At 39.9% G+C, this 25411-nt stretch overlaps 2 protein-coding genes across 2 annotated transcripts; both read right to left on the reverse strand.

Annotated features, from left to right (window-relative positions):
• Positions 1 to 468: 468 nt before the first annotated feature.
• On the reverse strand, positions 469 to 1725 carry LOC142957735 (C2 calcium-dependent domain-containing protein 4C). The gene has a single exon (XM_076099702.1). The coding sequence runs from the start codon at positions 1723 to 1725 to the stop codon at positions 469 to 471; it is 1257 nt and encodes a 418-aa protein (XP_075955817.1).
• Positions 1726 to 12254: 10529 nt separating this feature from the next.
• Positions 12255 to 13214, reverse strand: foxb2 (forkhead box B2). The gene has a single exon (XM_076099593.1). It carries the CDS (start codon positions 13212 to 13214, stop codon positions 12255 to 12257), a length of 960 nt encoding a protein of 319 aa, XP_075955708.1.
• Between the last annotated feature and the right edge of the window lie 12197 nt (positions 13215 to 25411).

Genomic DNA, 25411 nt, shown 5'->3' on the forward strand with positions numbered 1-25411 from the left:
ACCAAACAGTACATTGACACAGTTTACAAACAGTATGAAAGTTTACATTTAGTATTTTTTTCAAATCAGTAGGCCTACTTAAGGCTATTTACAGAAAGAAGACTAGAAAAAAGTCTAATTTGACATGCAGATCCCAAACTATTATGATAAGTATGGTTTTGTCTGAGAACAAGGAAACCTAATAGAAACATGCTGCAAATCACACTGCAATTAGGTTGGTGGTGGGATACCAAAAATACAATAACATTTGTTAACACCTGATAACTAAAATTGTATAATGTCTAAATATTGTTGCTTAGTATTTTCACCATCTGGGACATTTTTACATAGCAGCGGCAAATGCTCATATAGCCAAAACAAACTACATTAATGTCCCTCTCTTCAACTTTTTTCTTTTATATTGTAATAGTTATCACATATCTTCTGCTGTCTTCCCACCAGACTACACAAAATGGGTTATTCCTCTACCTATTTTTTAAGAGACAGTAACTGACACAGTGGTTTGGTGGTCGCTCCAATCACTGTCGCTCTCCTCAATGTTCCAGCTGCAGGTTTATACACCACTTTTAACCTGAGTTGCAGTTCCAGCAGATCCTCCCTACTGAGCTCTGTAAAGAAGAAATCCTCATTAAACACAGGGCTGCGGCAGTTCCTGATAGTGGCGCTCTCCTGTTGCTGAAGCTTCCCTGGGGTCAGACACAGATTTACTGCACAGTTCAGGGTGTGTCGGTCAGTATCATTGCATAAACCTTCCACAGACACCACACAGACTCTGACTGTGGAAAGGGAGAGAAAGGTGTTGGTGGAGAATGTGCTGTGCTCAGCGAAGAGGCGCACCTTACCACGGCCGTGCAAAGGAAGGACATGCTCATGCTGAAGTACCTCCTGGCACCACAGAACATCCAACGGGGAGAGGACAGGTGGGGCTAAGGTGACTGAACTTTCCTTTAAGCTTGGAGGGCTACTGGCCGAGTTTGTTAAACTTAAACCCCCCCTCCTCCACCTGCCTCTGTCCACCCTTCTGTCATTTAATGAAGGACAGGATATTGCTCCTTTAAGACGGCTACTGCCTGGTGGGAAGTAGAGGGAGGATTTAGCACTATAAGGTGAACTGAGGGGAGAGGAGTCACTGGAAGAAGGTGTTTCACTTCCTGTGCTTCCTGTCTCTGACAGGCTCTTGGATGAAAACAGAGGTAAAACCCCAGACAAAGTTTTCTTGGGCAGGTTTGTCACCTTTGCTAGCCTGGGTGCTGCAGTAGGAAGACTTCTATCAAACATGTAAACAGGGCACTTTGAGTGGAACAGAGACTCTTTCCTTCGAGTGTTGGGGCTCTCATATATTCCAGCCAGGCCATACCCCTCTGCAGAGAATGGCAACGGTTTCTTTGTAGCTTTCCAAGCCATCGATGCATCACCATTTTTCGTCTTCACGTCCTTTGTCTTTGCATGTGCAGTGTTTGAGAAGGTGCGGCTCTTGGGCATCTGGTACTGACGGTGCAGGTTAGGTGACGCTGTCTCTGCTTCCAGCAGCGGGCTTCTCTTGCAAAGCCTGGGGGGCAGGCAGAACTCTGGGATCGTGTCTGGGGTGAGGATGATGTTGTGCAGATGGTGAGAGAGACTGGCCTTAGAAGACAGAAAGATATCCTCCTCACTCTTCCCCAGGTAACGACTCAGCTCCAGAGGAATGCTCTCCATGCTCTCCCTGATCTTCTCAAACACCCACATAGTTGTTTTCTGATGATTTAATACAATGTGATGTCTTTGAAGAGTCCAAACTTTTTTCCTTTGGCAACAAGAATACAAAATACAATTTAGATAAATCAAGCAAACAATGCATGAAACAGAACACACTTTTCAGAACTATAAAAAGAGGAAGTTAAAGTTGCTGGCAATTGGCGAAATTACAAATATTTGTTTCCTCACCTGCTTCGATGTGTCCGCCTCTGAGGAAAGAACTGAGTGTGGCGAATGTTTCAAAGACAGATTTTAAAGGGGAGTGTGTGTGTGTGGGGGGGCTACGTCAGTGATCTGCCGCCCCCGGCTGCATCAGAAAATAGGCTGTACATGTATATACACACACAACAACACACAGTGTATACAGTCACTCTGTGTTGGACACTGGGTGGGTTGGGTGGCAATTAGAATCGGGTGCATCGGTGTGCATGTAGTTGTGCTACAAGGATGTGATGTCAGCTTTTCAGCTGATGTAATTTACATCAACACTGAAATGTGCCTATTGTACTGTATATTAAGGAAGCCAGTCACAAAGCATTATCTGCTATGCTCTCAACTCCACTGTAGCGTGCAGCACACATTTAAAATACAATTCAAATATATACAAATAATAACTTTCCTACTACATCAAATACATTTTAATACCTCAGCTCAAATATTTAGATATCTTGAGTTTTAATATTCATTATACACAACTGTTAGATTATGTATGTACGACCCCGTATACTCTCCTCTACTCATTAAATTCAACTTAAAACGCACAGCAAAATATGGAGGTGGGTCATGTTGTGGTCATGATGACGTCAGTACAACCTGCCTTTGAGAGCGCTGACCTCTTGTTCAAAGGCGATTCAAAGACAGGAGCATCCGGACCAACAGAGAGTACCCACCTCCTCAAAGACCCACTGACCTTTAAACAGCCACACACATAACTGACCTGATGTGTATTATGGGCAACATATTCATTTCAAAGAATTCAACACTTGTTTTCACGTAATCAAGGTAACATTTTGTGATTTTGCATTGATCCTTTACAGGAAAAGCTAACTGAATATCAGTTCGACCAATACTGTTTATAGTTATTTACTTTTTAGTATGTCAAACATCACAGATGTATGTGGCTTCTCTACTCTCCGCAGAAGGAAAGATGACCTCAAGGTGTTTTTGTTTGTGGTCACTGTACTTTTTGCCAGAATTATAGGCTTACATAACATACTGTCCAGCACATATTAGTTTGACAGCTTTTTTTGATTAAATAAACTTGTAACAGTAAACGCAACCTCAGCACATGAATTACTGAACAGAGAGCTTATTCTGTATCTGCAGGATGAATTCATTATCCTCAGTCATCCAAGACATTTCCAGGGTGCAAATGATCCAGTTTCTGTCTTTTTATTGGCACTGATGGAACTCTTGAAGTTCTACATATTAAAATCAATGCTTTTTTTTTTACATGAATTATGTCGTTTCTTTAGCCTCTCTGCCATGATATGACTTTCTTTCTTTTGAAAATGGGTTTCTAATAAATACCAAGTCTATTTTAGTCTAGTCTAGATTATTCAGTTTTTGGATTCTTCATACCTCTTTGGAAATATTTCATCTAATCCATAAAACATGTGTTGTTTATATCTAAGAATATCTATCGTTGTAGCTATATATTTTTTTTAAACATCACCATGTGAGAGAACTGCATTAATTTCATGTTTTGTCCACAGATGCAATCAGGTTGCAGAACTAGAAGGCCCTTTGAACAACGTGAGTTGTTCAACCACAAGAGGGCGTACATGGATTAGATTTACTCTCGCGCAACCTCTGACGTCTGTTTGTCTCGGTCAAGGCATAAGTGGGATTTAATTGATATTTATCGTATACAGTATTAACATTATAACATCTATAAAAAATATTTAAATTTGTTTAAGTCTGCACACATAATACACATTCATACTCAATACACCTGCCCCTTGCTTCATTTAAATGATCTTATTATTCTAATTAAACAGTAAAGTAAGTGAGAAGCACCTCTGCTCGTGTGCCTGCCGGTTTGCAGCATGCAGCGTGCGTGACAGAGAAAGAAATATGATGATGATGAATACAGTCGGGAGGAGTCAAGGGCCTCCAGAGCACCCAGGGGTCAAGAGGCTTTTTGTGATAGTGAAGATCGACTTTATTACGCTAATAAAAACCCAGAGTGCTCTCTGTAACGGAGAGATAAATGATTGGGAGTCAGAGGAGGACCTTTGCCTTTAACCGCTGTCACAGTTGCAATTAACGCTAACGGGAGGACAGTGCATTGTTGCCAAATGTTCTACCGCTGTCAAGTGCATTAGTGTTAAAACCTTTTTGTCCTGGACCTCTAGATTTTTTAAATAATAATTCTTTTTTTTTTGTGGGCTTCATTTTGTTAATTCATTGAGTAGAACAAGATGTTAACTAATTATCCGAAATGCTGTAAAGGTCTTATCGAATAAAACCCCTTAGGGTTAATTTGTGAACACCTTTGCAGGGCTCAAAGGTGAGAGTCTCCCTCTCTCTCTCTCTCTGGATATATATATATATATATACAGTATATATCCCAAACCAAAGCAAAACAGCCGGTTTGTTAGAAAGCACACTTCGCTTCTGCATTTTATAATTGATGTAGGCCTATTACAGGCTGTAACTTCATCCCGCTAACCACCTGCCCAGAGCTACAAGTGACCTATAGCCTTCCTTCATCACAAAGAAGGTACAATGGAAACTTCAACTCTGTTTTTGTGGAAGTTGACTCGTTCAAATGTGCTCAGTTAGAGGAACTACTCCTGTGTGCTCGTGGTGATTCAGTTCAGTGTAGTGAATGAGGAGAGACCTGTTGATCTGATGATCACGGATCAATCAAGCAAGTCTTTGTTGATTCTATGTGATTAGTCTTTGTTTAAAGCATCTTTAGCTCCAATTTCTAATGATAATGTAACCAAACAGGTCCTGTCCAGATCCAACAGTTTTGTAAGCCAAACCTTTGTTATAAAGTTTTCTGTAACACTGCCAATTATTATTTTTTGACTTCTGACATTCTGACATTGTGAGATGAGATTTATTCCAAGTACAAACTCTGAGCAAAGTTGATGACACACTTTGCTAATTTCTGTTTCACTTTAATCTCTATTATTGCGGAGTCAAATGAGCCTATATGGGCAAAGCACTTAACCTCTTATGAAACTGCTGAAGTTTTTTGGCCGGATAACTTCTTTGTCTGAACTCCTAAGAGAAAGTGGGCAAGTTAAAAAGGGGAAAGAGTGGGAAGGAGGCCAGAATGGCTGAACCAGTGACCTGTTTTGAATCGACAATAAAATGTAATAATGGCTAATAAGGTGTAATAATTTGGGCCAATAAAGATAGATGGCAGATTGGAGATGATATGAGCTGCGCCAGAAGACCTTACTTCGAGGACAGCGCAGAGACAAAACACTTTAGCCAGAGGAGGCAGATAAAATTTGACCCCAGATTAGTGATTCATTGTCTAATTATTAAGGAGAAAGAGGATGACAGGGAGGGGGGGGGGGGGGGGCTGCCAAAGATAAATGGGTGAAGAATGGTAGGGGAGAGGGGGAAACTGTTTCGGAGAATATATGGAAAAGACTGTTCCAAAACAGGAACAAATTGTAAAAATAAATAGAAAAATATTCAGAAATCCATTTGCATCCTCTATGGCAGTAGAGTGATAGAAAGTAAGAGGGACAAAGGGAAAAAAGTGTAACCACAGAAAGAGAATGAGGTCCATTATGGAGAAAAGACAGAGAAGAAGAGTTATAGTAATGTGCCGTGGTCCACAGTGACCTGTCGTTAGGACTCACTCCCTTGACAACTTCTCTCTGTCTCCAGGCCCGATGCCAATATGCTAATCCCCCTCAGATGGCCTTTTCATTGGCTGATGCTGACTTTCGTCCACTCGTGCCAGATGACCTCTCGTCCCACTATTAAAGACCACAGCAGTGAATATGGCAAGGAGACCATTACCGAGATAAGAGCGGATGTAGCCGTATGCCGGCTGCCTGCTTGCACTGAATCACGTGTACTGTTAAAATAAGTTATTACATGTACCACAATTGTGCCATGCTCCATTACAGTAAGTGTACAAACACCGTATGTGCACATCAGGTGAAATGTAATATGATAAATGATAAATATTAGTATGAGTGTGCTTACCACTGGACTGGGTGCCCTTGAGCAAAAGCGCTTAACCCCCAACTCCTCAGGTGGAGCTGCTCAGTGGCCAACAGATTATTTGTGTGAATGTGTGTGTGTGATTGTGTGAGTTTGATCAAAGGGCTCCTGCAAAGTATTTAAAATTAAAGATGCAAGCAGTAATGAGCGGGTACTGGCGGAATGCCGGTTGTCACGAGTGCACTTCTTTGACCATCTCACACTGCGCTGATGAGTTACCTTTGTCCACTACGTGACATAATAATCCATCTTGTCAGGCTTCAAGTAATGCGTTTGTGTCCAGTATAGCCAGAGCACGGACCAGTCAGCGCCCTGTGAGGAGCTTCAGGCAGCTACAGATGTGGCTTAGGTGTGTGTGAGACGACACAGAGAGACAACCGTTCTAATTGATGCCATATACACATGAGATATTTTGGGATTAATGGACTAAATAAGGAGTATGGATATGATAGTTTTAGAGGAATTTAAAATTGCAAAACTACACATTTGGAATTGAGCATTATTCCTCATCCTGATTGATGACAGCAGAAGTGGAATCACATATTGTCTCAGAGTAGATTTAAGAAGTTGATTAAGGTAAATTAAACAAACTGTTTTGACTGTGGGCCATATACAGAAAAATATGAGCAGTCGCAGTCAAACAATAGTGAGTGCGTAGTTTTCAACCAGTTCTTCCCATACTGCAAGAACATCAGTGTTTCTAGAGCAAAACATGTGCCATAGAAAATGAAGTCTGTCAAAGTTACTACTAAACAGTTTCACCTTTAAACTCCAATACAGTGCTCACTTAAAATATTATGATGTTATGTGTACATATGAAAAATAAGTGCAAAGTGGGTAGGACCATAAATATTCTGTGTAACAAACTACACGTCTTTAAATCAAACAAACTGTACGTGACTTCATTAAACTGTGAATGAAATTAAATGTGGTATTTGTTCACGCAAACGAGAAACTATTTGTGAGATGGAATATAAATTGCAGACAAATTGATTAACAAAGAGTCAAATTTCAAAACGCAAAACCATTTAAATTGTTTATAACATATTGATAATTTAAAGACGGAATAATAGGATTATTATTTAGCACATCTAATTGTCCTTGTGTAACACTTTTGCTAATGGTTTTCTCTTAATTATCACAATCTCTCCATTATGTGTTATGTATTATGTATTTACCTGTTGATTACATATTCAGTGAAATAAGTCTATAATCATCGAACAATTCAGCCTCAGTAAATGACATCATTGCTGCAGCAGGTGAAAGAAGAAGAAATATGGGAAAAAATATGAATCTGCACGTATTGGATTGTTTTACATGTAAACTTACACATGACTGTAACAGATTTTCTATATCCACATGGCCAACAGAGTTAAAAATATATATAAATATATGTTTGTATAACACATAATAACACAGAAAACAACTTGGACATCTAAACCCAGATGATATTTTGCTTGTGGACAAACAGAGAAACAAACAGGAACTTAAATCCCGTCTTCATTTTAGCTCTTCCCATTACAAAATGTGAGTCAACAATATAGTGTGTTTATTGTCTAGGTTTAACTTAAAAACACTACAATGTATTATTTTGTATGAAAGAATTTGGGTTCCTACGATAAAAATGAGAAGTAAAAGAAAGGAACGCACACTTGATTGGAGCTTGTGTCGTTACAATTTCCTGATTGACGCAGAATCCAACAACCAGTCCAAAAAAATGTGAGTCGCTGTACTCATTCAACACTGCGTCATGTTGTATTTATTGTCACTGTCTCTTTCAAATCAAATCAATTTACGGAATTTGGTAAATTGTTTCTCATAGGTCTCTGTCTGCCTGTCTGTCTGCTTGTCTGTCTGTCTGCTTGTCTGTCTGCCTGTCTGTCTGTCTACAGGTCCTCATGTACAAATCTCTTCAGACTGCATTAGGAGGTCAGAAATGATCCTGTACTCTGTGACAAAAAGAATATTAGTTTCATTAGTTCTGTAAGAGGAAGTGGAGACCTATACTGACCTTGTGTAGTTGTACAGTTCTCTCTCACACTGTCCTTCCTTCCCTCCTTTCCTTCTCTTCTTGCCTCATCTGCATTCTTTGTCTTTGTCGCACTCTTTACTTTTTCTCTTTGCTTATTTTTACCCACCTTTCATTGTCATTTCTCATTGTTGCGGTTAGAAAAGGGAGGAAGCCTGAGCCAATTTCCAGTAGTGAGAGTTTTTCTAATGTGCTCCCTTCACCGTACTCTGATTTTGCAAATAATTCAACAATTTTATGCATTTTAACTTTTAATAATGAGGGCTGTATGAAGGTCATTTGATACAGAGAGATTTCTGTTCTCTCTAAAATGATTTAACAAAGTTAATAGTTGCTGTAATTAAGTTTTATGCCTCCATTTATTGTTGAAATGGTTCCACTGAACAAGGAATCCTCATACGGCAATTATAGATTGAAAGAAATTAGAACAAATGTCTGTTATCTGATGTTGCCAATACGTTGAATAAAAGACCACGATCTGAAACAAAGAATAATATTTAAGTTTGAGTTGTTAATGTTCGTGCGTGTGAATGTGTATGTGTGCCAGTGTGCTTGAGTTAGTGCGAACAGCAGATCGGATCAATGAATTAAGCTGCTCATTATGATGGCCTGCTCTTGCTGGTCATTAAGAAAAACGCATGTAGAATTTGCCACCCTGGCCCCTATGAAGTGTGGGTAATTACCACTAATGTATCATCGCCTATTCAAGACCGTAACGTTTCGTTTCTGAGGGCTGACAGTGAAACACCTCTGACCTAAATGTTTTATTCATTCATAAGACTCCTATTATTCATTTAAGCTCATATTTCACATGATTAACTGTTTTTCCATATTAATGCCCTCGACACTTTTATCACTGTGTTTCATACGGTGTAATATTATATTTGTGTTGTTCAAATGAAATATCATCATATCCTCCTAAATCTAGGGTTGGTGTAAGGGACGCACGGGGTCAGCCTGTTAGAAAAACAAATCCAACTTACAAACTTACTCATTTTACAGGCTGTTGCACAGACTACTAAGTTACTTAACTTTATCCTTGTCCAAAGTCATCAATGTTTTCAACATTATTAATTTAGTATTGCATGCTTGGAAAGTATTACGCAAGAAACCAACATAGAGTTTAGAAACTCATTTTAAATTGCCTGATTCTCTGACTCTTTGAGTGCATTGTGTTATATTTGAACTCGTTCTAATATAAACTGCTGTGTTGATGTTAATAGTCTACAAAAGGAAATCTGCAGTTGTTACATTAACAGGTTTTTAAATATTTTGAGAGGAGTTACCATCAAATCAAACTGGATTTTTTTTATATTTGCTGATTAGTTCACGTTATTTTAAAACCTCAACATTATTTGAAAAAAAAATAAACAGTTAGGTACAGAGTATACATATACATGCTTCTATTGCAATCCAACAGTGTGACTTTTGAGTGACACACTGAAACAACCCTCTGTACTTGTCATATTTTCCTTTATTTACTGTAATCACTCTAATATGTTTGACACAGTTTGATGACATTAAGCCTCTGATTCAAATTAAACCTGGAAAAAAACTGATCACTTTTATCTCAAAGGAAAGAGAAGCTTTAGTGAGCTGGCTTTTTTTCTTCTGAGCTAAATTGTTTGTATAATCAATTAATAATGAATCAATAATATCGTTACCTTTAAGTTGGATATTTTTTGTGAAAAAATAATTAAATCAAAAGGTTGTTCAGACTAAGTCCGGGTGATGATGGTACAAATAACTTCCAAGTGCAGCTGTTTCTCCTAAGAAAATTCAATTCAACTATTTTGTAGAAACACATTGCTACAGATTGAATTTCATTTCCACATATCAGGCAAAATGTTAATATTGACACACCTCAGAAACACACAACCAGATATAGGATGAGATCTTACACAGTAATGGCGCCTGCACATCAACATGCCAACAAAAATAAGAGCATCTAAGACATATCTTTATTTCCCAACTTGTCCCGCAGACTGAAAATCATTTAACATATGCTGTTAAATGCTTTGACACACCCAGCACAGTGTCTACCCTGATAAAAAAAAGCTTATAAATAAGCTGCACATATACCTCCTATTAGCCTGTGCATAAACACATGTGCACATTAGCAGACCTCATGTGATATTATGATTCCAGAGGCTTCTAACTACGGTGTTGTGAGGACAGAGGATCATGGAGGGTAATAATGGCTGCATTATTACTCCTCTTATTGTGTCTTAATTAGTGGCATTTAATTATGCACTAATGCAGTGAGGGCTATTAAAGACATTGAGGCCTGCTGATCAGGGAATTAAAGCAACACACGCACACACCTACAGGCAGAGCGCACACTTTTCACATAGACACTGGCATGCCATTGAAATTTCAGTTCCCTTTAACTAGAGATCAGAGACACCCTGCAGAGAAAGTGTGGGTGAAAATGTGTGTGCAGTAGATATGAGAAAGTGATAGACGAGAGGAGATAGCCTTTGGAGATCAAGGTGCAATATAGGGAAAAACTACAGAAATATAGAACAGGTTGAAATAAGAAGATGATTTGGGAGAAGATATGAGTAATGAGTATTATATGTATTCTGCTCGTTAGCAATGACATCAAAATAGGTTTTAATTCGTCACTCCCACGCCTCTCCTGCGCTGGTGCATCTCAATTATTTGTTCAGAGGCTGGTTTCACAATAGTGTCGGCTTTGGGAGCCTTTGGGATGCAAAACAGGGAACAGGAGGTTGAATATAAGTCATTTTCAGTGGGCTGAACCTGGTGTTTTGTGCTGCTGGAGAGGAGAAGCTTCAAAGCTGCGTTTAAACAGAGCAAAAAAAAGAGCAAAACTTGATCCGATCACCCTGCCTGCTTTTGAAGATGTGACGCTGCAGCCCAGTCATATCAATCTTATGAAGATCATACACGTATATCAGCACATATTCCCATTCCAGATGTGATTCATGTCATGATGCTCTCACTGTCCTGATTTAGTGCACATAATGATGAAGTATGGAAGATGATAGCTTGACTTAAATCTAAACATTTCTCTGAGCAAAGGTTTTGCTCAGGCAAAGTTTGTTTTTCACAGATTTTCTTTTAATATTTTTTTTCCAAATGTATCTCTTGAATTTAGGGGACTCACATCATGTTGAAATGATGAACATTTTCACCAACCTCCTGCTAAATTGTTCCCCAACAATTGTTCCCCTGAGATCAATCAGAGTTAAGACGTTTGACTTTGTTTGGGTGAGTCGGGTCATAATGTTGAAAGGGACTTTCATGTCATGTTTTTGACTCAGTAAAAATGGCCAAATTACTGCATGGTCCCTGGTTCCCCATACTGTTACAAATATTTTAAATTTAAAAACATAGGGGTCTAAATAGGGATCTGTTGTATTTGAAAACTGCTGGTATAAAATAAAGGAAATAAACTTAGGCATCCATAATGTGTTTCAGAGAGCAACTGGTGGCAAGTATGTGCAGTTATTATTTCTTGTTGTAGACGGTGATATGATCACTAATTAATAACAGGAAGCAATTATTTCACACCCTAAAATCAACGAGATGGATTCGTAAATTAATACATTTGAAAAAGTGTGATTTTTACATCGCAGTAAATTAATCTCACCGTAATCTTATATATAAGAATATATAAGTTTAATGGAATGTGTCTCATTTTTCCCTTCAATTGTGGTCCAAACAGTGACAGCGAGGACATTTAACGAGTATATAAATAACTACAACAACAAAGAAGATTCAGTTTTAAGTTCTTTATGAATATTCTCAGATAAATAGTGTTATAATACAAGCATAACATTTTCAATCCACTGCAAAGTAACACACAAAAAAGTGCAACAGGCCTGATTAAAAAACACGAAGGCCTATTTGTCTTTAGTTAATAGGCCTGCCATAGATTAAGAATAAATAGAATAAGAGCAAAAAATATATAAACAGAGTTCGTGGTTTGCATTTGGGAATAATTGTAGACTGTTGTCTCCTAAATCAAAGCTTTTCTTTGGGTTCAGCGTATCTACTTGTCTGATTGTATTTATCAGTGCCACATTACAGTATGTGGTAAATGCCCTCACAAATTGTGCAAATAAATTATGATTTCAATCAACATGGGTCTAATGAAAAATTCATTACACAGCACAATGTTAACTAGTTTTTACAACTCTTCTACAGCGGCACCTAACTTAAACCATGATGCTGCTGATTTGCCTTTTCTGTCTTACTTTATGCAATAACAATGTCCTTCTTGTTTGCGTTACTTTTCAAAAATGACCCGCAATTTACCCGGTTAGGACAGCAGGAGAGCCGGGTGTAGAGGGTTGCCTTTCCCTTCCAGCAGATCGCTTTTCTCCATCACTGAGACCGATGAGCAGAGCTGGGGCGGGCCGGACTGCAGCCCCGTCAAACTGGGCACGGGACCCAGGGATGGTGTGGGTTTTATTGGCACAGGAACGGCGGGCAGGGTTTGCCCGTTGGCATTGTGGTACAGGCCCTTTGCTGACACGCCGAAGGGCGCGTACTCGGATGATGCAGGTACGTGCACGCCACTCATGGACTCCGACAACATCCCGACGTGGGGCCACATGGAGTTGACAACACTGCTGAGCTGCGGGGGCACCGGGTAACCCAGGTGGTGCATGACCGAGGTGAGTGGGAGCCCGCTGGCCATCACACCCTTGTAGTCCCGTCCTATAATGTTCTCGATGGCGAATGGGTGTTTAAAGCCGCCGGACTGTGCGCATGTAATGCCCCCGTAACCCTGAAAGGGAGGGAGCCGACCCACGGCGCTTGCCGGCCCGGCTGAGAGGTCATGGTGGCCGGGTGCTGTGCCCAGCTTGCTGCCCGGGTGGTGGTGGTGATGGTGAAAGTAATGCATCATCGGGGAGCTCTTGCAGGCCATATGCTCAGCCCGCAGCACCTTGAAGCGCTTCCGTCTCCGCAGGAAGCTGCCGTTCTCAAACATGTCCCCGCAGTCCGGGTGCAGAGCCCAAAAGCTGCCTTTCCCGGGCTGATCAGGCCGCCGAGGGATCTTGATGAAGCAGTCGTTAAAAGAGAGGTTGTGTCGCAGGGAATTCTGCCATCGTTGGGTATTCTCTCGATAGTACGGAAAGCGGTCCATGATGAACTTGTAAATGTCACTTAGAGGCAGCATCTTTTCGGATGAGTTCTGGATAGCCATGGCTGTCAGTGATATGTAGGAATATGGGGGCTTCTGGTCGCTGTAAGAGTTCTTCCCCGGACGAGGCATGACTGGTTACTGTTTTATAGAAGTTTGAATTGTTAAATGAAACCACCTTTAAAGTTATATTTTGAAGAATATATTTCAAGGAGCTATCTTGACAGATTTCATATCAGTCTCCATCTGACGGATCTGTTCCAAAGTTCTGAGCCATCAGATTAGAAGCTGGTAAATTTTCTTTCAGTAATACAGTGTTGGCTATAAAGGCCCGCAGACGTCAGGTTAGATCCGTGAGAAGCTCCTGCATCCCAAGAAGATTTCTTCTGGCTTTTCTGTGTCAAAATATGCACTTGGCGTTGTGCGTAAAAGTCAGTCTCTGTGCGCAAAAGTTAAGAGGTCCTCTTAGTTTCCGCGGCGGTTGAACGATGTGAGGGGCCACTTGGCTCCGCTGTCTGTGTGTGGCGTGTGCTCCTCTCCTCTTGTGCGATGCTTCCACTCACCGAGTGCCGCTTTTGTAAGACCCCCGCAGGTCGTTGGCTCTGTTATCTGTTATTCAGACACTTAGGGGACACGTCAGGGGAGAGCAGAGGGCTGTGTGTGCGCGCGCGCGCGCGCGTGTGTGTGTGTGTGTGTGTGTGGACTGGAGAGAGAGCGAGAGAGAGAGAGAGAGAGAGAGAGAGACAGACACGGGGGCAAAGAGATGAATAAAAATGAGGGGTGGGTGGTGCGTTCAAGACACTTCTTATCTCCTGTTTGCCAATCAAAGCTTCCTGCGTAATGTACACAGGGACTAGAAAATAACCAGAGTGACTGATTTGAATCACTGACCTGTCTTTAAAGGGGCCATGCTTCTCAATGTCTCCATCCCCAGTTCTCTGACTGCTGGTGACCCGACCTATGACCTCTCTGGTAAAAAAAACAGCAGTCAGTCAGTTTGTAAGTTGTGCATATGCTGTACTGGTATGGTGTTGGAGGGCTCCATTGCTTTGCATATAACGATTTCTATGTCATAAACATTTCAGAAAGCATACATTAATTAATATAAATCAAAATGTCTGTGCTGAGATAACATGATTGAAATAAGACAGCGAATGTTGATTTGAATCGCCCACTAGCACACGTTTTCACTTGAGGAAGTAAATAGTAAAGAATGGAATGTATAAATACAACCTCTTTGCAAAATTTGCTCGATTGCACTTTCAGACTTTGCAAACAATAAATCATGTCTTCCTTTGCGCACAATCATCAGTGCGCTACTCTTCTGCTCTCAACTACACACATGTGCAGACACACAAACACGCGCAGACAGCATGAGGAGAGAGAGAGAGAGGGGAGGCTGTTGTTGATTAATTGCTGAGAGGGGAGTCCGGCGGCTGTCTGTCTGTTCAAACACTCTCCGGTGAATCCTACAAGGATGTAAACAAACTTCATCCCCTGCTCTGAATTCTGCTCAGCGGAGAACAACAAAAGCTGCTTCCCTTCCCGTGTAATTTTTAGCCAGGTGTCATGACTGGGTCCTTGACGGCTCCTGTCTTCCCCGGTGCCCCGGTGGGGCCCCGAATACATTACAATAATTAAGCCTATCGTGATTTAGCCTCCTAGGAGAGAAGTCCAACAATGTAATTAAGGGCAAGCTCGCTGTATTAGGTATGAATATTCAAAACTGTGTCAATTAATTAGCCGGTGTATCTCTCCCGTTATGTCTCAGTCCTTCAAGCCCACTCAAAAGGTCAACTGTGTCGACGGAGAGCATATTTTAAAGACATCATGTAATTGCAAGGACAATCGCCTTTTTAGCGCCACTTCGCCTGACAAAGAGGGAACATTTATATATCCATCTCTACATAAAGAAAGTTGTCGTTGTGCTTGTGTTTTTGTTTTTTTTGCTTTTGTTTTGTTTGCAAAATTGTTTTTCTGGCACCTGAAAAATGAGTTTTAAAACTCTAAGGCCCTCAGAGGCCAACGCGGGTAAAAGCATCCTCTTTAAACGCCCGGGAAAGATCAATATTAAATCTGTTTTCACAAAGGGGGCCGTTAAATAGACACCGTGGCTGATCTGCATAACAAAATTAATTAGGTAGTCTACAGCAGTCTTCGCCTGCACGCAACTCCTGGACAAATAACTAGTTGTAAAGCACACCTTCTGGGCATATGGAACATATGCTGGAATTATCCTTAATTGACTAATTACATAAATTACTCATTAAGTTTACAGCACATCAATTATAAAAGATGTATCAATTAATTTTGCATAAATTACAAGCGGCACGCTGCACGAAGAGGGCGGCGGGGGGAATGAGGGTCGGCAGGAGGGGGTCCACTCAAAGGTGGAGCGTTTATATGTGTGTGCGTGCGTGTGAGTGACGGTCGTCTGTTTGTTTCCTGTCTCTAATAATTATTTGTTCAGCTTAAGGGCAAAGATATTCTTTCTCTGTCTACCATTTGCAAAAGGAAAGTGTTGGGGTAATGGCAATTATACTAATAATAATAATCTTAAAGACCTCTCTCCAAGTCATAAGGGGCTCATCGTCGCGAAGAGAGCCATTAAAATCAATTAGCGAGGCCTATTGTTTTCAATGGAAAATTAAACCAGTTTAGGACTATGGTGCAAACGCTGTAAGCCTCACATATGTAATGGGAAATTATTTAGAGGCAAAATACGACAGATCTTTCCGTTTCCCCATAAAAGAGCGAGCAAGGAGGAACATTAATGGATCAAAGCTGCAGTATGTCTGCCTGTTGCCTTCTAGAGTTATTTCAGTCAGCTAAGGTATTACTATCATTATTCATCACGGTGGCAAACTTTGTATTTAAAGCTTTCAGTCTCAAACTCTCTCACCTCAAACGTCCAGAACAACAATAAGAAAACTGTCACCAGAATAATTCTTATGAGCTTTGTATTTGTTTCTTTCTTTACCTCAAACAACGACTATACTTTCACATTGCATACCAGCGTCTGAATTAATAAATATTGAACATCTCAAAATAATCTATGCATGTCTGGTCATAACATATTGTTATGGTAATGTGAAAGCGGTGGAAAAAATATCAGGAAAGTCTAACAATTAAATCCAAATCAGTAATCAGCAACTGCAGTTTGTGTATTGTTATGTTGAACTGCACTGAATTGTAAAGTGTTTCTTTAATTTTGTCAAAATACTAAGGGTACAAATACCTTTTCAGGAAATTTCATACACAGATGTGAATAGAATCATTTTAATTATTATAGCACTTTTGCATTCTTAATTTTGACTTTGCATTGATAGCAGTAGCATTTCCTAACTGTGAGCGGGACACTTTCAACATCTATAGTTGAAAATGACAACAAATAATAAACCTGGAAATCAAATGTGCATTATTTAAAAAACACATACAATTACACACATCTTGTTATTTTCTTTATTAATTTGAAAGTTTTTGTAGTCATTTAGGCACTGAAAAAAAAACACACTAACGCCACTGCAGACAGATTTTACAGGCGAGACCTGAGCATCAACGGTATGCTTTATGAACCTGTGGGCTGGACAGGGATTATTACTTCAGTCCTGCTTGCTCCTCTGCTCTCTTTCTCTCTGTCTGTGTTTCCCAACATTACCGTAATGCTTCCCATTACACCCACACACACACACACACACACACACTCACACACACATCACCAACAAGCAAAATACTGGATCCAACTTATCAGCATACGTTGTTTAAAAAAAAAAAAATCAGAGCAATTCTAGCTTTCACACCATAAGTCACACGTCCTTCCTTGAGGATGGCTACGACCTGTAAAGCTGTCAATTTGATTTGTTGTGAGTCATCTTAAAGGGACATGAAGGGTCAGAGGCTGTAGTTTCCCCTTCCATACCTTTTCTGGCCCACTAACTGGTGTATATGTCTTTCATTACCTGTGTTCTCACTGAATACAGCCCTCACTAATTAGAAGGATTTGTAGCATATACTTACTACATGCTGATAAACCAACTAACTGAACTTCACTGAGGTGACCTCTCATATGCCTATTCATACTAAGTCCCTCTTATCTTATGTTGGCCACAATAGCAAACCTGGAGCAGATTTCCTTGTAAAGTTTTAATAAACATGTGTCCATATGGCTCCTCTGCTTTCACAGACTGTTATTCTTACTGTGGGAAAGGGTTATCCACTATAGCCCTGATACAACACAGTGACCTACTGACGTCTGTTCCCTCCCATCAGCTGTCAGTTGCTGTTAGCTCCTTTATTCACAGCAACCACTCATCAAGATGAGAATCCATAAAGAAATAAAGAAGCTCACTTCACTTCTTAAAAAGAAAACATTTTTTAGTTATTATATATATAGATATTTATAGATATATATTTCTGGAAATCTGAACCAGAAATGCAATAACGCAGCCTCCATTACTGTAAGACCACAGTATCACTGCTTTCACCACAAATGGGAAATCCCAACATCTTTTGTCTACTGCAGTAATACAAGTGAACTAAAAAGCCATTGACAGGAACAGTGAAAGTGCGCACACACACACACACACACACACACACACACACACACACACACACAGTTATACAAATGCATGAGTTTTAGGCCTTTTATAAAAAAATGTATCTTTATCTTTACTGACTTTGTGATTAACATCCTACTTCTGTTATTTTTTTCAGGGCCCATGTGTATACTAGGAGTCAGTCTAAAACTTGCATAGTTCCCTTTTGGTAGTCAAGGCCGACAAATGACAAGATAAGGCTGTATTACCAACGTGGCAAGGCAAGCTACCGTCCAGGTGGCCCGAGAGCTCCAGGTTCATGTCGGTAGGTTTTGGAAATTTGATACTGTAACCAGTGGCGGCTGGTGGAAAATGTTCTAGGTATAGGGATGTGAAACATCCAATCAATTTCAGCAAACATCCCAGAATGATTTAATGCAAACAAAAATGAAGGTATCAAACACGCGTTACTACTTTGCAGTTAAATATTTAACATTTATTCCAACATGAAAAAAGCAGTAAATAACACTTAAACAAACACATCAGGACATCTCATTTTTGTCCCCCTCACAAGCAATTCAGTATAATATAATAATATATATATATATATCATATAATAATATTCTGTATAATATAATAATATATATATCATATAATAATATTCACTATAATATAAAACACACAGATATATATATATATATATATAATTATTTATTTATAAATTTCTCAGACAGGTGCTTCTTATCCCTTAGACCGCTGTGCTCGTTGAAAATAACATGGAGTCTGGCGTAATAGTCTGCTACAAAATTCACCAGGCTTTTGCTTGCATGATGTTATTTGTGTCGTGTTGATTCTCGGCGGGAAAGCAATTGTCAAAGCTGTAACCAGTACGGTAATCATGTCTCTATATGCAGCGTTCTCAGCGTGATCCCAGTTGGTTTGTACCTGTCTGGCATTTCCTTGACAGGCTGCTCGAACCTTGGCATAGTTGGCTGGGCCAAGTTTCTTCATGAGGAGGCGTCTGAGTTCTCCTTCAGTGGGGCTAAACTCACGGCAGAATACGATAAGTTCAGCACCAAACTTTGTGCCTGATACTTCGGGGTCTGGCAGATGTGCCAGTGCGTCGGTCATGTCTCTGTCAGTCCAGGGTCTGTGGACTATCATTGCTCCATTTGGACCTGACACTTGGACCATCGGGAATGAGAGTTCAAGTCTGTCCTCGTCGTCGTCTGTTCTTGGTCCTCGTCCACTTCTGGTGTCACAGGAGTGGTTGTAGGAACCTCTCACTGCGTCTCCAGTTGCGTCCCAGGTCCTCATGTGACTTGTCTGGGCTGCCTAGTTGGGACATGGCGTGTGCGGCCTGCTGCATGAGGTTGGCAACGGAGGAGATCGTGCTTGTGAGGTTGCTGGCAGGAGTGCTGGTTGGAGATGGGTTGAAGTCAGGCTGTCTTGGTGTGGGCGGGCCTTGCTGTGCTGCTGGACCGGGTGGAGGGGCCACATATGGTGGAGGACATGCGTAGAGTTCAGGATCCACCCTGTGCAATGAGGGATAGAGAGAAGAAGATTTCTGAGAAGCTTTATCTGCCTCTTTCTCATTTGGTTTATCTACTTTAGACATCGTTTTACACAATTTCTTTCTTTCCCTACTTTCAGATTCATCCTTTCACATTTTCAAACTTCTATTGTGACTTTCTATCATTTCCGTAACTTTTTAAATCTGATCTATGCTAAATGATCCTCCTTGAGGAAACCCACATTCGTTAACCCATTCATTCAGATGCTGACAACTCATTTCACCAAACTTTTTCTTCATGAAAATGACATTAGGCCCTTCAGGTGGAGGAACCCGGTTACTTCCCTGTGCACCCATTTTGAGGCACAGTCAGCGTACACTTATACTTTAAACACAGTCGTCACCGTGAGTCTTTGGATTTGTTTAGGGCACAATCAAAGTTAAGCCGTTACCTGGACAGATTTATCCTTACAGATTCAAAAAGTCTAATCTTTTTCTTTCCAGTCTCCTTACGGATTCTTTGTCTTAGGTTAAAGGACTTCAATGTTTAATCTCTACCTGTAAGATATTCAACCTTTAAGGTATTTAACGTGACTATCAAACACTCACCCTTTTCTCCCCGTCCTCCTTTACTCAGCAATATTCTTCAAACACTCCTAAAAGTAGTATCCTATATTACCGTATCTACCCAACGTTTCACGAACAACAGCATTTATATGAGATGTCAACAAACATCCACACATGCCTGTTAAATGCTAATATTAATATTGACAAAAATATTCTATTTCCTAAATCAGTGCACTTTTAAATCCCAATTTGACATTAATTAAACAAAAAACCCCAAAACAAACAAAACAATCCTTCAGAGTCAATCTTCCAAATTTCAGTATCTCACCGGATGTTTAGAAGTCTATCTGGACTCAATCAGGTCCTTTAGGATCCCAGTGAAGATGATCAGGAACCACTGAACGGTCCTCTCCAGAATTTGTGGAGGCACAGAGGCAGGAGAAGCCTCCTGGATGATCGGTCCCCGTCCGCAGTCGGTTCCCGATGATCTTTCAAGGGATCTTGTTCGTGACGCCAAGTTTGTGGTGGAAAAACTATTCAATAGTACCGAGTGAGTCCTATAATACTGAAACAAGAAACATTGAGAGAAGGAGTTGTTAAAGTATTTATTCTCTGCGCAGCGAAGGCTTCACCGTCATACTGACTGCAACACAGTCCGCAGAGGATGAGCCAAGAGTTCAGTTTGTCTCCTGCTCTTAAGCATCTCAGCACACAGCAGGGGGGGAACATCAGGTATTTACATTACAACAATTGATCAGCAGTTTCACGCTCCCCATTGACCCCTCCAGTCATCCCCTCCCTCTTCTGAGCCTCATCACACAGAGACATGTGTCTTTGTTACCTTTGATTATCTCTGGGAATCTTCACACCTAAACATTCTCTGCTTAAACTGCAACCCCCATTTGGTTACTTCCCCTTATCAAAGCAAAGGCAGAGATAACCTATATGGTCCTGTTATCACTCTCCTCAGTACACAATCATATGTCACATATAGTTTTGTTAGTGAGTAAGGCACATAAACTAAATCACAGTAGTAATGTTCTAGCACAACCACATTTCCTATCATACATTGTGTCTGCATTTCATGGGAAAGGGAAGAAGACAGCATGGCAGACTTGGAACATTTGTGATGAAGTTTCTGAAACCTTCACCAATCTCAGCCAGCATCCAACATCAATTAGTGACCTGGACCTGCAACAGTTCGAGAGATTTGTTGTCCTCATGTACGATAGATCAAGCGCAGTTACTGGTGTGGATGAAGCAAGACTGGATCTCTTTGCCCACAAACAAAGAACTTGATTCCACCAACTCAGGCAGCCCTGAGAGAACATGCAAAGCGTGCTGCTTACCAGGCTGGGATCATCTGGGGCCAGACAACTATCTCCATGCCAGACATCGGCAGTCTTACTGATTGGGGGTGGATACAGAAAGAAGAGAAATGAGAGGTATGTTGGTCGACGTTACCCCACCATCGCAGCCAGTTGTCAGGAACTGGCCAAGTGTTCCTGTAAGAAAAGTTGCCATGGGAGGTGCAAGTGCTTTCAGTTCGGACTTCCTCTGCAGCTGCATATGTGAGCAGTAGCAGTTGGAAGATGGATGTGCCCGTTGACCGTACCTTTGTGCGGAGTTACTGCAGACATTCGATACCCCCTGAACAGTGACATTGACATTAATGCACCTAAATTTGGAGCTACATATTAGTTTGAGGCTAAAAGTCCTCAGCAATTGTAAGTAAAATTGCATTTAAAGAACTGAAAAATGATAAAAACTTAAAAAGAATGTTCATGTTACAATTGGTAATAATCACTTTATGGCAACTGCAAAATTGTTGATTTTCATATCAGTTCAGTATCTAGTGCTGTAAGATGATTAGTTTCCATCCAGATTGACTAGTCTAGCAATGTTTCATATGTTATGTATAGTTATAATCTCCATAAAGAATCTCAACTACTTTCCAACGGTGCTGATATATCCTAGCAACTAGTCTTATAATGTTGTACATGTGAATTTAGCTGCTTTGATTTTGTGTTTAGAATAATATTGTAGATCTTATATGAAAATGTAGCATCTTTTACAATGTTTAAAATGTGAAGTACAGTTGTGTAATTTATTGAAAGAGTTACAACTTTCTTACCGTCCATGCTGACTAGACTAGTCTGGGAATGTGCTATAAGTTACACGTTTATCTTTAATATCAAATGTGTTATTGTTAGATGAATTAAGTGTCCAGTGCCATACAGTTTGTTTTGTCCAGTTTGATATCATATTCTTGTAATGTTCAATTTGAACATAGTTGAAGGAAATGATTTTAATAAAAGAGTTGAATTATTAATTGACACTTATATTCGTTAATTTTTCCACTAAATGTCCAATGACATCAGCACATTCATTATTCTAGTGTTATAGTTGTGGGTAATTATTAAAGCATCTTTTATTACCTACAAATAGAGACCAAGATCATTCAAATCGGAGAAATGTGAGAAATGTAAGTAAGTTTGGCAAACAGTTAATATACAAACAGTGGTTCCTAACAATGGCTCCAGATCCCTGACTAGATTAAGGATCTGGAGCCCCTAACCCTAACCACTCTTTGTATATTAACTGTTTGCCAAACTCACTTACAAGTAATTAGTGGAGGAAAAATTATTCAGATCCTTCACTACAGTAGAAGTACTAATACCATACTGATGAAACAATCCACGACGAGTAAAAGTCCTGCATTCGAAACCTTAGTCAAGTATGTTATAATCAGCAAGATGTACTTAAAGTACCAAAAGTAGAAGTACCCTTGCAGTAAATAACCCCACGCCCCTAGGGTTCATTCTGTACACACGACATCATTGCACTTCTGTCCATCCTGGGAGAGGGATCCCTCTTCTGTTGCTTTCCCACAGGTTTCTTCCTCTTTTCTCCCCGTTAAAGGGGTTTTTGGGGAGTTTTTCCTGTTTCGATGCGAGGGTTCTGGGACAGAGGATGTCGTATGTGTACAGATTGTACAGCCCTTTGAGGCAAATTTTTTAATTCGGAATTTTGGGCAAAAATAAATATACAAAAATAAAATAAATTTAATTAAATTTAATTGAACGTGTGTTTTAATTATGTCATTATGTCATTTTAATTATGTTATGTTGTTGTTGAAAATTCTAAGTTGTACTACGGTCATGTTTAATATTTTAATGTGTAAAAATACATTTTGATGTATAAATTCAGGGACAATCACTGATGAGTTCTCATTTGCACCCAACAGCCTGAAAATATACAGTAAATTGGCTCAACTGATTTGACATGTTGGCTCAAATATAGTGTCTATAGTCTGTTGGTCATCTAAAGAGAATAATTAAATTAAAAACACCTGAACATTACTTTCTGCAACATTTTGTTGGTTTAGTACGAGTCTAAAGTGGCTTGACAACTTAAGGCAAGAAGGTTCATTTAATGTCGCAGCACCTTTCAAACACCTGCAATTCAAGGTTTTATGGCAAGGAAATGCATTAGAAAGGTTAATATATCCATCGTCCAGCAGCAGAAGTGAGCAGAGGGCTGTAAAGACCCGCTGACGACATCATCAACTGTCTGAAGAGACCTGAAGCCCCGCCCACGCTGCTGCACAGAGCGCCAACGCTTGTATAGTATTAATTATCATTAATGTTATTTATTTATTCAGATGCATCGATACCGAAACATATTTCTGATATCAGTCCAAAACTGACTCAAATAGCTAAATCAGCTATCGGTGACGTCATGCAGATCCGGTATTGGATACCAATATTTAAATAAATAACAATTCACTACATTTATATCTATGTATTTATTTGTCTAATTTTGTTTTTCAAAGTTAGGAAAGCAATGTTTAACTCAAGCCTGATTTTGCCTTAGACATAAAATAATGATCATAGGAACTTCCACACAGTGAGGCATACAGTTAATTAATAACACTGGTATCAGATCGGTACTCGGTATCGGCCGATACACCAAACCCAGGTTTCATTATCGGTATAGGGACGGAAAAAGTCTATAGATAAGTCTCAGATGAATATCTGCTTCTGCGATCTCGACTGTGCTTTCTGGTCTAGCTCGCTTATCTTAGACAAGAATTACATCGCCAGTCAAACCAAACCATTAAATGGTACAGGGTGCTACATATGCATGTGAATCACAGAGTAATTACACAGTTAAACCGTCATAGTGTGAATTCAAGTTTCAATGACGAGCGTTATCGACCGTTACTCATGCAAATATGCGATCGAGATGTCGCAATTAATGCTTTCTATTTGCCAATCCCTGATATTGCTACAACATGTTGGAATAGGTAACGTAACGTTAGCAGCACCGGAGCTAACCGCTAATGTATGGAGGTTTCATTGAGTTACATTATGAGGCGATCAAGTAATGCTTTCAGTAAAAATCAGTACTGACAAAAGGTAAATTATAACGTTATCATGATGTGTTCAAATGAATCTTGTATATTGTAGTTTTTGGCGAGAAAAGATGAAAGAGTAATCGCATGTGTAATTTCCTAACACAAGCAGCTGATAATGCATAAATAATACTACTAATGCCAAGTTTTTTTTGTCACTAAAAATACAAATGCAAATAACCACTAAAGATTGGCTATACAAGAGAAGAAGGATACCATTACGAATTTGTGGCCGTTTACTTTGACTTTGGGTTGAAATGGTTTTTCATGGTGGTGGTGAAAAAACTAATCTGGAGCCTTGGGTATCACCTGCTATAACTAAACAACAACAAAGTCTGCATCGGCAGATACGGCTCAATTTCCGCACAAATTGCCTATATTACATGTGTAGTATTTAAGTTTTTATTTCATTTTATGTATGTTTTTCGACGTTTCCTCGTGGCCCCGTAGCAAATGCTTTGCAGCCTGGTGCCGGTCCACAGCCCGGTGACTGGAGACCACTGGTGTAGATGACTCTTGGCGGCCTCGGCTCTCCATGGCTCCTGCCACTAACACTAAATGTATTTATAATATCGCAAAATATCTACGCTCACAGCACAATTAGGCGCAACTTGCCGTAGAACCTGAAAAAAAGAATAAGGAAGTGAGAACACTGCAAAAGCAACTACTTCTGTTTGTTGTACACTCTGAACTACAATATTTTGTGTTATGGGAAATGTCTTTGTTTTATGTGATATGTCATTTTGCTTCACGAAATGTCAGTGTTTTCTGAAATGCCATTGTGTTTTGTGAAATTCTTTGTTTTTTCACACATAAAATGTTGCTTAAATTTAAAAAATATCACAAAAAAACATATCACTGAGTAAATTGTAAGGATTATTACAAAAGACTACAGAATGGGGCAGATGTACAGTCAATCCTTGTCTCTGTTCTTGGTACATTTTGGACGGGACATGCTAAAGATTTTCTAGCATGGTAAACTGCAGGTCCTGTGTTTATTATCAACAGGTTGTGACCCTGTCTTATAAAGGGGACCTTTTTAAAAACTTTTGTAATTTTCAGTTTAAATTATGGTGCAGTTCCAAAATGAAGTTGTGTTCAATCTAATTATACCAATGAAACATGGAAACCCAGGGGCCAGGTAGCATGTGATGCACAGAGGGTGGTGAGTGGGGCGTCAGTATAGGGGCCCAACAAATGTTTGCTGGTTAATTTTGGCCATGCACATGATAAATAATTATCAGAATGCACCTAAATGTTAGGCAGCATACAGTAAGAGGAATGCGGTATATAAGAC

This window comes from Anarhichas minor, unplaced genomic scaffold, assembly GCF_050575085.1.
Source record: "Anarhichas minor isolate MPS153535 unplaced genomic scaffold, ASM5057508v1 ptg000025l, whole genome shotgun sequence".
Taxonomy (NCBI): domain Eukaryota; kingdom Metazoa; phylum Chordata; class Actinopteri; order Perciformes; family Anarhichadidae; genus Anarhichas; species Anarhichas minor.

Coding starts and splice junctions, on each gene's coding strand:
- foxb2 (XM_076099593.1), bottom strand. CDS start 13,214: ATGCCTCGTCCGGGGAAGAACTCTTACAGCGACCAGAAGCCCCCATAT.
- LOC142957735 (XM_076099702.1), bottom strand. CDS start 1,725: ATGTGGGTGTTTGAGAAGATCAGGGAGAGCATGGAGAGCATTCCTCTG.